At 35.0% G+C, this 15,829-nt stretch overlaps 1 protein-coding gene across 9 annotated transcripts in view; it reads left to right on the top strand.

Annotated features, from left to right (window-relative positions):
- Positions 1–15,829, top strand: part of TENM1 (teneurin transmembrane protein 1) — an 802,950-nt gene that overhangs the window by 525,585 nt on the left and 261,536 nt on the right. For all 9 annotated transcript variants that reach the window (XM_041741541.1, XM_041741545.1, XM_041741547.1 and 6 more), the window contains 2 exons: positions 9,795–9,994; positions 11,229–11,439. In XM_041741541.1, the coding sequence (XP_041597475.1) occupies positions 9,795–9,994; positions 11,229–11,439 (411 nt within the window). The remainder of the gene's footprint in view (positions 1–9,794; positions 9,995–11,228; positions 11,440–15,829) is intronic.

Here is a 15,829-nt window from a genome sequence, read left to right as displayed (position 1 = left end):
CCTATCCTCTGGGGACTTTACATTCTAAGATACAAAACGGAGTGCTAGATAAATTGAGCCATGACCAGCCCCCCTGCCACCCTCCCAAAGCCCAGAAGGATGTGATCATAATAACCTACATATTACTAACATCTAACATGTATAAAAATATAGAAAATAGGCATCCCTGCTGTGTACTACCAATTATATGTTCTAAATACTGGCCAGAAGACAGTTTGGCTTCCAGGTAGCAGATGACCATCTAAAACTACTTGGAAAAACATCAAAACTCTTATTACAGTTCATACAGTTTGTATGTATGTGTGTGTGCAGGCTATGCATGCCAGTTTTTAACTTATAACCATATCTTTTGGAACAGCTTTGTTGAGCTATAATTTACATACTATATAATTCACTGATTTAAAGAGTACAGTTCAATGATTCTTAGCATATTCAGAGTTGTGTAGCCATCATCACTGTTTAATTCCAGAGCATTTTCATCACACTGAAAAGAAACCTCAATAGGCATTGGCAGTTACTCCATATCCCCACTTTTCCCCAGGCCCTGGCAACCGCTAATCTATTTCCTGTATTTACAGATTTGCCTATGTGTACATTTTATATAAATGGAAATGGAATCATGTAATGTGTATTCTTTTGTGTCTGGCTTCTTTCAGTTAACATAATGTTTTCAAAGTTTGTCCATGTTGTAGCATGTACCAATACTTCATTCCTTTTTATGATTGAATAATATTCCACCATGTGAGTATACTGTATTTTGTTGATCCACTCATCAATTGATGGACCTTTTGTGGATTTTTCATCTTTTTTGGAACATTATGAGTAATGCTGCTATAAGCATTCACATACAAGTTTTTATTGGAACACCTGTGCTCAGCTTTTTTGAGAACCCAAGGATAAAAAGGTGCCAATTTCTCCACATTTTTGTCAACATTTGTTATTGTCTATCATTTTTATTTTAGCTATCTTAGTGGATATGAAGTGGTTTCTCATTGTGGTTTTAATTTGCATGTCCTTGATGACTATTGACTTTGAGCCTCTTTTTCTGTGCTTATTGGCCATTTGTATTTCTTCTTTGAAGAAATGTCTATTTGCATCCTTTGCTCATTTTTCAATTGGTTTATTTGTATTTTTCTTGGTGAGTTTGTAAGTCTTCTTAATGTATTCTAGATATAAGCCTCTTATCCAATACATGATTTTTAAATATTTTCTCCCATTCTGTCGGCAGTCTCTTCACTTTCTTGATGGTGTCCTTTGAGACACAAAAGTTTTTAATTTTGATGAAGTCAGATGTATCTCTTTTTTCTTTTGTTGTTTGTGCTTTTGATATCATATCTAAGAAACTATTGCCAAATCCCAGGTCACAACGATTTATGCCTGTGTTCTCATCTAAGAATTTTATAGGTTAGCTCTTAAATGTAGATATTTGATCCATTTTGAATTAATTTTTGTATATGGTATGAGGGAGTGGCTCAAGCTTCACTCTTTTGCTTATGGATATCCACTTGCCCATCACCACTGATTGAAAAGCCTATTCTTTCCCCCATTGAATTGTCTTGGTGCCCGTGTTTGAAATTCGGTTGACCATAAATGTGATATTTTATTTCTTGACTCTCAATTCTATTCCATTGATCTATATAACTATCGGAATACCAACACCATTACTGTAGCTTTTTAATGGGTTTTGAAATCAGGAAGTGTGAGGCCTCCAGTGTTTTCCTTTTTTTCTTTTTAAGATTGCTTTAGTTATTCTGAGTTTCTTGAATTTCCATATGAATTTTAGCTCAGCTCATGTATTTCTGGAAAATGGGAGTTTGAATTCTGATAAGAATGCATTGAGTCTGTAGATCAGTTTAGGAAGTATTGCCATTTTTATAATAAATCTTGTAATCTATGAATATGGATATTTCCATTTATTTAGGTCTCCTTTAATTTCTTTCAGTGATGTTTTGTATTTCTCAGTGTACAAGTCTTGCAACTTTTTTTAAAGATTTATTTATTTATTTTAGAGATGGAGAGAGAGTATGCAAGCCAGTGTGAGTGGGGGGAGGGGCAGAGGGAAAGGGAAAGTATCTTCAAGCAGACCGCCCCCCCCCCAAGATCATGACCTGAGCTGAAACCAAGAGTTCAACACTCAACCAACTGAGCCACTTAGGTGCCCCAACTTACAACTTTCTTTGTTAAATTTATCCCTAAGTTTTTAATTCTTTTTGATGATATTATAAGTGGAAATAGTTTTTTTAATTTATTTTTTATTGGTGTTCAATTTGTCAACATATAGAATAACACCCAGTGCTCATCCCATCAAGTGCCCTCCTCAGTGCCCGTTACCCAGTCACCCCCACCCCCTGCCCACCTCCCCTTCCACCACCCCTAGTTCGTTTCCCAGAGTTAGGAGTCTTTCATGTTCTGTCACCCTTTCTGATATGGAAATCATTTTTTAATTTCCTTTTTTGACTTTTCATTGCATGTTTCCATATTTATTCATTAACCTTTGAATATGGTTTTTTTTTTTTTGCTAGTGGCAATATTATTTTCTTTTAAGGAGGTGTTTTTTTTTTTTTTTTTTAAGGAGGTGTTTTATACCATGTTGACCCATGACTCTGAGTCAATGTTTAAATATGTAAAAATGTGATGATGATTAATTTGAGTTTTATATCGATTCAAGTTTTCACCAAAAAAGTTTAAAGAGATTGACTACATCATGTACCATTGGTAGTATTAACAGACTGATATTCTACAAACATAATTTGTGTTTCGCTGTGTGAGATTGTATGTCAAGTCAGGAGAGTGTGAAATTTGGAAACTAATGTTTGTGAATACTACTTAGTGGTCATTATAACACACCGTAAGAACTGTGAGATTTTTAAAAATGTTTAGAGAAAGTGGAAATCCTTATGGCAAACCTTAAAGAAAGACTTCTACAACAAGAATTATGTCTTTTAAACAATAATATGTTCAACAATCAGATAATACAGGGTCAGATACAATTCAAAATTAGTGTTTTAATTAATGGTGAGATTTTGACTATACCATTTCACTTCTGTCTGAGAAGATGTTTATAATACTAGATGAGCTTCTGTACTGGACTCTGAAGTCTGTCAGTGTCTCGACGTAATTGTTTACACTTACATACTAATGTATTTCTCAAGTGTAATATTTGCTAATGGACTTTTCCACACAATTAGCTATCTGTTATCAGTGTCAGGATGGCAGGGGTATTTTATTTCTAAATATATTTTATTCACAGTTAATTCCTAAAAGTCTCCATGTAAAGATGAGTCAGTTCTTCCTCCCACTAAACCTTGTATCAAAATGTCAAAATAAATTATCAACATTATGAAATAAATTATCAATATTACTATTTTATTAATTCATCCAAACAATATTTACCAAGTACCTATTATGTACAAGGTTCATTCTTCCTTTTCTTTCTTCTACATGGTCCTGGGCTATAGAACCAAAATAAAAAGCATGTGTAATACACAATCTGGAAAATCTGTCCCTGAAGAACTGAGAGTTGAATACATATTTTTCCTTCAACATTTTGTATAAGGAAAATTATACATGGCTACTTAGATGTGAAGGGTAGGATAGGTTTTCACTGTGCCCTTTATATCTCTTCACAGCTTTTGATCACAGGGATTAGGGGTTCATTTCACCTCCCCATTTTGTTCTAAGCACTGATACTCTAAATTTCATAATGATTTATTACTATGAAACAATTATTATGTTTGAAGGAACAAAAGGGAGATGGTACTTAAGCCATGAGACATACACTAGGACTGATTCAGGTGAAAGACCATACCAAAGGTATTTGTTGAAGTCTTTTGAAGATTTTGAACGTGCTATATGATGAAGTGAAGGCAAATACGATCTTAAGGCATATTTCTTTTTCATCCCTTTGGACAATATTCCCTTCAGTTAATAAAACGGGAACCTTCTTAGCTTAGATACATTTTATGGAACTGGCAAATGCCTTTAAAGGACTGCTAAGAGTGCTGTTATGGACAATGCCATAATCATTTTTACACAAGGACATGATACTGGAATCTTTTTAATAGCTACATGTCAGTATCTTCTACTCATGTTTCACTGAGTTTTGTGCAGAATCATTAAATCCAGCCTAGCTACATTAAGTAGGAAAAATAAATACATGTATGTGTCCAGAATAGAGTTATTTACCCCTATCTTAGAAGGACAATCTTTTTAGTAATTATGTTTTTAGTATTCAGGTATGTGGCTGAGTCTAGAGATAATGAAGCCTTAGTTTAGTCAAGACAACCACTGCTCACAGTTTCTGTCACCAATTCCAGTCCTCTGTATTTACCATCCAGGTAGCTTGACCTTTTCCTTTTGAACTAAGCAACCGTGAGTTAGCTTGCCATCCTTCAACACAGCCTATCTGCTGGTTTTTTTTTGTGTTTTTTTTTTTTGTTTTTTTTACCACTCAGCAGTTTATGCCTGTGTTGTAAGCTATAAAGAGAGTGTTTAGTGCAAACTAAATTGTTGGATATTGGTGGGACTGTAATAACCATAGTACTTACTGCACAGTTTGATATGATCCAGGGCTGTCTGCACTTTCTCTGGCATTTGTGCAAGGGAGTGTTCTACTACTAGAGAATATGGTCTCCCTGCACCTTCAGATGTGCTATAGCAATTGAAGTGATTATATGACAATTAAAACTTGAATGCTACAAAATCCGTACCTTCGTGCTATATTTTAACCCTGCTGTTGACACCTTGCAAATGAAGGATCAGAGTCAATGCTAAGTTTGACAAAAATTATTCCACTTACTTATATAGGTGCAGAATGCCTTCCTGAAATCACATTATGTATTGTTTTTCTGTGTGTCATTTTCTTCTCTTTAGTTTTCCACTTTGAGCTGCATTAAGAAAAAAAAATTAAATAGTAAATTAACTGAGAACCACTACATTGTAACCTATAACAAATTTTGAGAGAAGATAAAATGGAGCAGGCTATTTAGTGATGTAGATTGCTAACAGGGAGATGTCTCCCTTTCTGATGCACTCAACTCTAAAGGTTAGAGGCTGAGAAATTTTCCATCTGCAAGCTGTGAGAAATTCTCTTTAATACCAAATTGCTGCAACTAGCTTGCTTTGCTATTTTTATTTAAATTATAGTCCACATGTTCATTCATGTTGTCATGTCTCTTCATCTGTCTTGTTTTAACTGTGATGCAGGCTCTCAAAGGGTAAGATTGTCTTTTGAAAACATTTTTATAAATGACTGAGTATATATGCTTCAGATATTTACTAATGCTAGTAACCAGGAAGCTCCAATAACACAACTTCACGAGTTTCTTTTGATTTAGTGAATAACATTTAAGTAGCCTCATTATGCAGTATATGATGCTATAAAGTGCAGAAGGAAGACATGGTGTAGCATTTGGTAAGGCTCGTATATAAAGGTTAATGTCCATCAGCCAGTTTTGCCCTGATTTTTTAAAATGACAGTGTCTGCATTCATTAAAGGCTGTTCACAGCACCTTTAAAATAGTGTTTGTTGAACCTAATTTTAAATTATTTTATATTTATAATAGTGTTTGAACAACCAAATGATGCATTTTAAGAAGTGATAAAAGCCCCTGATGAGGATAGCAGTTGAACAAACTGAACATTAAGTTGAGGACAGAAGTATCCGCATAAACACGGTCTATTAATTGTCTGCTCTTTGAAGACATTTGTCAGCTCCAGGACCTAAAGAGTTAAATGTATAATCAACCCTTTGGGGACAAGACCAGTCTGTCTCACATGGGAAAAAGTAACTTTCAGTGAAAAGTAAGGTCCTCAGTTGGTCATTTATCATCTCAAAGGGCATATTTTATTATAAATGTCAATTCCACAAAATTATGTGTCCTGTAATACATAATTATGTTCAAAATTGCATTTGAAATCTATTATTAACAGTTAACAGCGAACATTCTTAAAATAGTTATTACTCTTGGCCTTAACACAAAAAGCAATAATGGAGGTATTTTAGGGAGTTAAAAGCTGCAAGGCATTGGCCTCTGAATAAAGCCACCGCAGGTGTGTTTCTTAATGGGCTGTTAATTTTATAGCAAGTGAACACAAAGGACAGAGACCATGTGTGTTTTTAAACTGTGTTTGGTGTGAAGAAAGAGTTGATGACTGAAAAATATAAAGACAGTGTGAAATGAGGCCAAATTGAATTTTCCCTCTTGAAGAGTGATCCTTGTGGCTTAAACCCAAGACAAACTCATTCTTGCCCCTCCTCTTCTATTCACCGCCACCACTTAACAGAGAATTCCACAGAAACATAGTAAACTGGCACATTGAAAATAATTCGAAAATATAGCAAGAAATAACAAAGATCTGCTTGTCCAAACTCAGCATCCTCTCCCACTAACCAGCTCCTTCTAGGTTTCTTGTTTTTGCTACTGGCATTGTGTGAGTCACCCAAACTCACGACCACAGGGTCAGTTTTGACCCTTCTGTAGCCCCCATACCTAGCATCCCAGTGTCCTAAGAACCTGGCTTCTCAATGTGTAGGCTGTGGACCATGCAACATGGGCATTACTTGGGAGCTTGTGAGAAATATCCAACCCTAGACCTACTGAATCATAATCTGCATGTTAACAAGATGCCCTTCCTTAAGCACATTCAAGTTTGAGAAACGCTGCTCTAGAATCTTCTTTACACTGTCTTCTTTCTTTTTTTTTCTTCTCAAGAAAATAGCTTGTTATTACAAATCAGTCTCTTTATGTTTTAAGTATATATTTGTAAAATATATGTCTTTTAGATTTTACTTTTTAATTCAGAGTGAGGAAGCTTAGCTTTTAACATAAGCATTTAGTTCGTTGCTCTTGGGATCCCTGGGTGGCGCAGTGGTTTAGCGCCTGCCTTTGGCCCAGGGCGCGATCCTGGAGACCCGGGATCGAATCCCACGCCGGGCTCCCGGTGCATGGAGCCTGCTTCTCCCTCTGCCTGTGTCTCTGCCTCTCTCGCTCTCTCTGTGTGACTATCATAAATAAATAAAAAAAAAAATTAGTTCGTTGCTCTTTATTTTATTATAATTTAATTTATTGTCCATCTTCATGTTTTCTAACTGATCCATCTAGTCTGTGCCTTCTCTTTCTTGCCTTAGTTTAGATAAATTATTTTTATCTCAGTATTATTTTCTCTGTACTAGCTTGAAAAATAAATTTTTATTTTTTAGTATTTTTGCTTGAAAGTACAATAAGATTTTTAAAATTTATAATAATCTGAAGTTCATAGATATTTATATCATTCTTTAGGATAACTCAGTTTTATACTTCCTTAATATGTGATTTTTTTAACTTTATTGAGGAAAAATTGACAACTGTAATTGTATATATTTAAAGTATACTACATGATGATGTCATATGATTAAAAAGGTCAAGATAATTAACACATCCATCACCTCACATAGTTAACTTTTTTGGTGTGATAATAATGCTTAAGATCTACTTTCAACAACTTTCAAGTATATGATACTGTATTATTAACTATAGTCACTCTGTTCTATGTTAGATTGTCAGAACTCTCTACTATAACTAAAAAGTGTGCCCTTTGACCTACATCACCCCATTTCCCCCTCCCTCCAGCCCTAGCAACCATTCTAGTTTCTGTTTCTATGAAACTAGCTTTTATTCTTTTATAGATTCCACATATAAGCGATATCATACATTATTTGTCTTTCTCTGTCTGGCTTAGTTTACTGAACATAATGCCCTCCAGAATCATCCATGTTGTTGCAAATGGCAGGATTCCCTTTTTTTGGTGGCTACATATTTCATTGCCTGTGTGTATATCACATTTTTTATCCATTCTTCCATGAGAGGATATTTAGGTTGTTTCCATATCTTGGCTATTGTGAATATTGCTGCAGTGAATGTGGATGTGTAGATATCTCTTCAGGATCTTGATTTCAGTTCCTTTGGGTATATACCCAGGAATGGGATTGCTGGATCATATGATAGTTCTATTTTTTGAGGACCCACCATACGTTTTCCAAAACAACGGTACCATTTTGCATACCCACTAACAGTGTATAATGGTTCCCTTTTCTTCACACACTTACCAACATTTGTTCTTTCCTTTTCCTAATGGCCAACCTAACAGGGTATGAGGTGATATCTCCTTATGGGTTTGATTTGCCCTTCCCTAATGATTAGTGATGTTGAGCCCCTTTTCATGTGTCTATTGGCCATCTGTATGTCTTTTTTTTTTTGGAAAAATGTTCAAGTCCTTTGCCAATTTTTAAATTAGATTATTTGCTTTTTTGCTATTGAGTTGGATTATTTGCTTTTTTACTATTGAATTGTATGAATTCTTCATATATTTTGTTTTGTTTTTTAAAGATTTTATTTATTTATTCATGAGAGACACAGAGAGAGAAAGAGGCAGAGACACAGGCAGAGGGAGAAGCAGGCTCCATGCAGGGAGCCCGATGTGGGACTCGATCCTGGGACTCTGGGATCATGCCCTGAGCTGAAGGCAGACGTTCAACCACTGAGCCACCAGGCACCCAGTTTTTCAAATATTTTGGATATTAACCTCTTATCAGATATATGGCTTGCAAATAATTTTCTCTCATTCTGTAGGTTGTCTTTTCAATTTATTGATTGTTTCTTTTGCTGTGCAGGGCTCCTTAGTTTGGTGTAGTCCCACTAGTTTATTTTACAGTTGACTGGAATGGATTTATCCCATGTGAACTATTGAGCCTACCCTAAATTTAGATCTTTATGTCATTTCACCTGAGTTATTGCTCAGTAATTCTCTATCATTCTTGTGTTTCTTTGCTCTAAATCATCCTACCTTCTGCCTCAAGAAGAGTCTTTCTAATGTACCCAAACATCTCCCCTCTTCTTCAAAACCTTTAATGGCTTTCCATCCTTTACGCAATAAACCTTTAGGATCAGTACTCAAGGTCCTATGATGCCATTCTCTTCCTCCAGCCCTATCTCCAACTGCTCCTCTGTATAGACACATACCCTACCCCATAGCTTTACAAGTTTCTCTCCTCTTTGTTTTGTTACAAAAATGTTCCTTCCCCAAGGAACATTCTTCTCAACAGCTCTGTTGAAATTTTCTCCCTTTTTTCAGGCCCATCTTCCATACTACCTCCCATAAATACCCTTTTCTCATTCATTCATTCATTCATTCATTGAATAAATATGTATGGAGCACATACTATTTGTGTACATTATTCTAGTTACTGGGGATAAATCAAGGAACAAAACAGCCACAGCCTCGTGGAGTTTATATTCTCTTGGTAGAAAATTGGCAATAAATAAGTAAAACATGTTTTAGAGGGTATGTTAGAAGGTGATGAGTATTAAGAAAAAAATAAAGGAAGATAAAGGGCATAGAGACAGCTAGGAATGAGGAATATCCTCCAACCAAATGCCCTTACCCAGAACACTTATTTTCCTTTACAATGTGGCTATCTGTGCACTTGTCCTATTTCCTTTCTTATATAAAAAGCTCCATGAGAGCAAGAACTGCATCTTGTTCATTGTTGTATCTCCTATAGCTCCCCAGACCACACTCAGTAAATAATGGTTAAAATGAATCAAATGATGGAAATAAATGCAATAGTTGTTCAAGAGAAGGGGAAGACTCCTTGGAAGATACTTAATTTGAGTAAAGCCTTGAATTATGAGTTAGAGTGGGGAGGAAAAAAGAGCTAAGTCATTTTGATATATTTGTTCTGAAAAACTAAAAACCATTGCTTTATAAAGATTGAGATTAATATTATGTGCAATTTTCTTTACCTCTAAAACCAGTGTTTCAGAAGGGACGGGCGATAGACACTGGAGAAGTTGACATTGGTGCACAGGTCATGCAGACCATTCCACCTGGCTTATTCTGGCGTTTCCAGATTACTATCCACCATCCTATATATCTGAAATTCAATATTTCTTTAGCCAAGGACTCTCTGCTGGGGATTTATGGCAGAAGAAACATTCCACCTACACACACTCAGGTATTTGATGTTATAGGAATTTCTTGGTCCTCTTAGAGGGTGGTGGGATGAATTGTTTCAGGGTTTGGGACTCGTATAAAGTATGTGGGAGTCAAAGGTGAAGGCAGACCATGTTTGTAATGGGCAAATATCCAGAATAATCACACTCAAGTGAAGAGGAAAAAAATGACATTGAGAAATAAGCAATAGCATTTAGCAGAGCAGATTCAGAAAAGAAAGTTTAAGAAAATATTCTTGAAACTTGAATTCTTTCATTTCCTGGAATAGGATAATTGTGAGCTTTCCCCACACCCTCATCTTACTTAGCTTTTGGGCCCACACCACCTTAGCTGGCTCCATATGGCCTTGAACCCTTGTCCCAATGAAGAATGCAAATCTATTAGTGAAATGAGCCCAAAAGGCAGGTTTTATCTTACAGGTAGAAATTTTTTCTTGTTATTGTTAATAATAACTCAAATATGTAAAACCTCTGTGATTTACAAAGCCCTTCATAAATATTAGCCACCTGATTTCTCTCATTTTTTTCCTTATCTCTTCTCTACATGAACCCATTTGGGGCCCTACTCCATCTAAGAAGTAGCATAAGGATCATAACTATCAGGGGATTGCTTTTTTTTCAACAGATACGACTGTAGTCCAAACCTTACCTTCTGGATGGGAATAAGCTGGGAATTAGAATGCCATTCAAATGTGACTTAAAAAAATACCAAGGGAAAAGTGTACTTGTCCACTGATTAGGGGAAAAAAGGAGGGGGTCCTTTAGATTTTTAATTATGTTACCAAAAATGTAGTAAATTATTATGAATATTCTCAAATTTTTTACTATTTGTTTTAAAAACTGCAAAACTCTTGTATTTGTAGAGAAGATCATGATCATATTTTTGAGGAGAATGCATAGTTTTGAATATCTTTTATTTGATACTTTAGTAAAATATCAAGATTCTCTTGCCAAATACTAAATAAGATTTTTTTCTCTTTCTTGTTTTATTTATTTTTAGACCATTATTTTGAATACTCCAAACTCAAGGGTTTATGACACTTATATAGTGGGGCTTTTCTTCAGAATTAATAATATACTTCTGTGTTTAAGTATACTTAAGAACAAATAACTTCTTTTTTCACTTTGCCTACCTGAAAGAAGTATGAAGTATGAAATAGGGCAATTGAAGTTAAAGTTTTTCATTAGTCTAGAAGTAAAAGTAGTAGCTCATATTTGCATGTGTATTTGTTCCAGTTTGATTTTGTAAAATTGATGGATGGAAAACAATTGGTGAAGCAGGACTCCAAGGTCTCTGATGATACCCAACACTCCCCTCGGAACCTGATCTTAACCTCACTGCAGGAGACAGGTTTCATAGAGTATATGGACCAAGGGCCTTGGTATCTGGCATTTTACAATGATGGAAAAAAGATGGAGCAAGTTTTCGTGTTAACTACAGCAATTGGTAAGCTGTCTTGACTATTATTTTGAATTAACAGTATGGTTCTAGAAAGAGATCAGTGATTAAAGTGATACAGATGTTGTTTAAACTCATTGCTCATTCTGCCTTAAAGTCCTTATTCAAGATAGGTCACTATGAGAAAGGCTTATATTATTGTTGTCATTAGTGTTGTTTAAATGCTGATTAAGATTCTTTAAATGCTCCATTATTTGCTGCTATTGTAGGATATTTGCCTTGTACCATTTTTATGTTTTCAATGGGAATAATTACCTGGATAATAACATTACCAAGGCTGCATAGATCAACAACTTCAATGAAGTAGGGAATAAGCAAAATAATCTCAATTAATTCAAGAGCTATTAGAAAATAAAAGGCAAATAAATACCTTTTAAAATGGAAGAACTAGCATCAGTCCAGTTCTTCTTTTGAACAGCTGATTCTAGAACCATTAAGGCTTCAAAATACAACCTAAGAGTATTTAGACCAGAGTCTTAAGGACAATAACTTGGGTCACTCAAAGCCTTTTTTTTTTCTTAGAATTTGTTAGCCTTGAAGGGAAACATCTCATAGACTCAGTATTTTTATTGTGTGAATTTTCCTAAAACACATGTCTTTTAAAAGAAAGGAAAATACTTTACAGCTGTCAGTTTTCTATACAACTCTCACCACTTTATCCTTTAGTTAACCTGTTCAACCATATGTTTAGGAAGATGTGTTGACTGTTAATAGATATACCATCTGCTCTTTATAACAATTATGTTCTACTTTTACTTGATGTCAAAGACCTTGAGTCAGTAGAAAATGGTATTCCAGCCATAAGATTATCAAAAACTTCCCTCTAAAGTAATCAGAAAGGCTATAAAAATGCACTGATGATTTTTCCCCCTGGAGAAAAACTACACTGATTTTACATCTTCAAAAGACAACATATTTGTTAAACTAGAAAAAAATATTTTAAGCCATGACACTGTTTTGCAACACTCATAAACTCAATGGAGCAGATTTCTCAGATGTACCTTTCATGATATTTTTCTGTCAAGTCCCAATTTTGTTAATGCAAATGCCAATGAGTTATGAGAGGTTGAGTTTCTTCTAAGAAATCGAGCAGTTAGAAGATCTAAAATATTTGTGAAGATTTTCTCCCTCCTGTTATCCTTACCAGTAAGCTGAAGTTAAAACACTAACCCAACTATTAACCTTTCAAAAATCAATAGACCCAGAAACATGCTTGAAGTTTTTTCCCTCCCTTATTTCCTCCCAAAAAGAAGCTAACCTTTGAGATAGAATACCTATTATCCAGATATCAAGCTGTCAGTTTCATATGCAACAAAGTATTTGCTTTTTCCTTAATGCTAGTCAGGTTTGGTTTGTTTGTTTACTTTTCTGGAAGCAACAGACACACTTCTCCTGCAATTTCCACTTAAAAAGAATCCGAGTAAATTTCTGAAAAAAATCAAAGGTATTAAATTATTTACTCTAAATTCTCCCCATTATTTGTTTATGTTTTTATAATTTATCTTAATTATAGTAAAAAGAAGCTAATATATTTGATTAAACAGTTTAAGCTTTGTATGAATTTACGCTAAATGCTGCTCATTCTCTCTTTCATGATACTGTTAGAAGCAGTTGATTGATCTTAACTATATTTAGTCCACTGCTAATAAGGACCAAGACAGTATTAACAACCAACATTTATTGAATGACTAATATAGGCTAACCACTGATGTATTAATATATATTATTTTCCAGTAATATAGACAGAGTTGTCAATATCCCCTAATCTCAGCCAACTTGCTCTGTAACATAATATATACCATTTATGGAGTGCCATTCTGCCCCAAGCACTGTACCAGATGCTTTACATTCAGTTATCTTGTTAGATTCTCATCACAGCCCTGATAGCACAGGTGTTGTGATATTTATTTAATAAATAAGGAAATGGAAGCTTGGAATGAGTAAATAATCTGATAGACTCTCACAGCCAGCAAGTGGCAAAATTGAGGTTTGAGACACCCAGTATGTCTGATTCCAAAGCCCATGCCCTTTATACTGAAATTATTCCATCAGACTAATCATTACCTTTAGTTTCTCCCATAAGAAAACCTGCCAGAAGCAAAACCCATCATCAGTGCAGATGCAGATTACCGAAGGGCTTTAGACTCTAGAATAAGAACAGAGTTTTATGAAGAGAACTTTAAAATCCTTCTCAACTCTAATGAACCGCAGTCAAGGAAGTGATTCTGAAGTAAGATTAAAAAGATAGAAGGCCAAATTTCATGGAGGCCAACCAACATAGGCAAACACATTGTTTTTTATGACTGGTTACTTATGTGCTCCTGCTATAGCCATCCTCCTTCTAGATTCCCTAGGCTGTCCCAGTGTCTCTGTCATACCTGGTAGAGGGAGCAGCTTCCAGAACCTCCCTCCCTATATTGCCTTCCCTTGTCATTTGCATTGCTGGTGTTAAGCTCTGTGTGGCAGTGGGGGCCCAGGGACAGATCTTAGATAAGTCAATAAGATGTAGGGATTTTTATTTATTTTGATAACAAACTTTATTAAACATTTTTCTACAATGGCTACATTCCCACAATGCTGCTTCCATAAAGTTGTCAATAGGAGCTGGTGTGAAATTAAATTCAACTATGTTTACCTTTGAAAGCTTCCTCCATGGCCTCTTATTAATAAGCAGGGAAAATCCAAATGTAGATCTAAGAACTGCCACTGTTGCTTAGTACAAGAAAGATAGATTAAATAGAAAATAAAGAAATGATTGTTCCATCTTTGAATGGAAATAACTCTCTGTGCCTCTTCATAATGATCTTTTAAATAAATTAATGATTTTATGAAAATAACTAATGTTTTAATAAGTTAAAAATGGGTAGCTCTTTGTCAAATGCTCCATTTCTGGCAGACCAGTTGTAGTTCAGCAAATGCCATGTATAAATTTCTTACCCAGTTCAGTTTTCTAACACAGGAATCAGAGAATAACTTACTGTAAACCTGCAAAAAGCTATCTGATGTATTTCACACGGGGGTGAGAAAAAGAAACTTCTCTGAGTGATAATAGGGTGGCTATCCACACAGTGACTGGATTTATTCTCAGCCTTCTAAGAATTCCCTGAATAAACTAGATACCATTTTTCTTCCTCTCACTTTTATTCTACCCAAGACTGAACTCCAAGTCTAGATCAGAAGTTGTCTAACTATGGAGGTTTACTATTGGAAGCATTGGTCCTCAATGCTTCAATGTGGTGAGCATCTGCAGGGTCACAGGTGGTTCTTTTTAGGATGTGAATCACTGGGCTGCATTCTTCAGATTCAGTAGATCTGGAATGAAGACTAGACATCTGCATTTTAAGTGCCTCAGGTGATCCTCCTGATACAGGTGGTCAAAAGGCCACATTTGAAGAAATGCTATTTCTCGACCCTCATTATAAATTCTCATAGTTGAGTGGAAGATGCCAAGACCACTTCCTAGAATATCTCCTTCTAATTGGAAATAGCTTATGCAAGTGAAACTAGATGAAGTAGATAATTTGGATTGAAAAGGAAAAACTGGTACATACGAGAAGTATGAGTTAAATGGGCCAGAACATAAAACTCTGAATCCAAGAATGCTAAGTATAGAAAACTTCCAGAAAGAGTAATGAGAAGACGATTAAAAAAAAAAAAAACTGAAAGAAGAAAGCACACATACCATAATAGTTCATGGACTTGGAATTTGATTTTATTATACTCAAATACAATTTTAAACTAGAAATCATTTTTTTTCATTGTCAGAGTCTGGCTTTTGTATAACTTCATACCTCTTCAACCAAGTTACTTACCACAAGACTTATCAAAGTTCTGTAGCACTGCACATCTTTATGTCACTAGAACTACCTATGGGCACCTTCAAAGCCTTCTCAATTCCCCTGAAACCTATTCTTTTCTAAGAATGGATTGAAGGGAAATTAGTGGCAGAGAACTGATAAGCATTTACAGTCAAGAAAGCATTTCTCAACAAAATACTTAGGTTCTAATGCTTTTAGTGGTGGTGAATTTAATATGAACACTTACTTTAAAAGCCTTCCATTGTCACTTATTAATGAAAATGAAATACTGATTATCATATTTAAGCTGTCAAGGTAGTATATTACACATTTTAAGATGCTAGAGAAGAAATTTTTTATTTGCTACAACCTAAATTTTAAAAGTAAACAGTAGACTTAGTCTTTTGGGTTGGATCTTTAAGCCCATTTTGCTTTTGAGAAATGTCCTATAATCTTAGGACATTTTAAGCTTTGTCATGAACATCTCATAAGAATACAATTCATCTAGACCCTTTATGCACTTTAGAGATGAGATTGGTTTTTAGTTTCATCCTTGAATAGCCAATTCAGCAAATCCAGGG

The sequence above is a fragment of the Vulpes lagopus genome, chromosome X (genome assembly GCF_018345385.1).
Source record: "Vulpes lagopus strain Blue_001 chromosome X, ASM1834538v1, whole genome shotgun sequence".
Taxonomy (NCBI): Eukaryota; Metazoa; Chordata; class Mammalia; order Carnivora; family Canidae; genus Vulpes; species Vulpes lagopus.
This window is presented reverse-complemented; position numbering and strand designations above follow the sequence as displayed.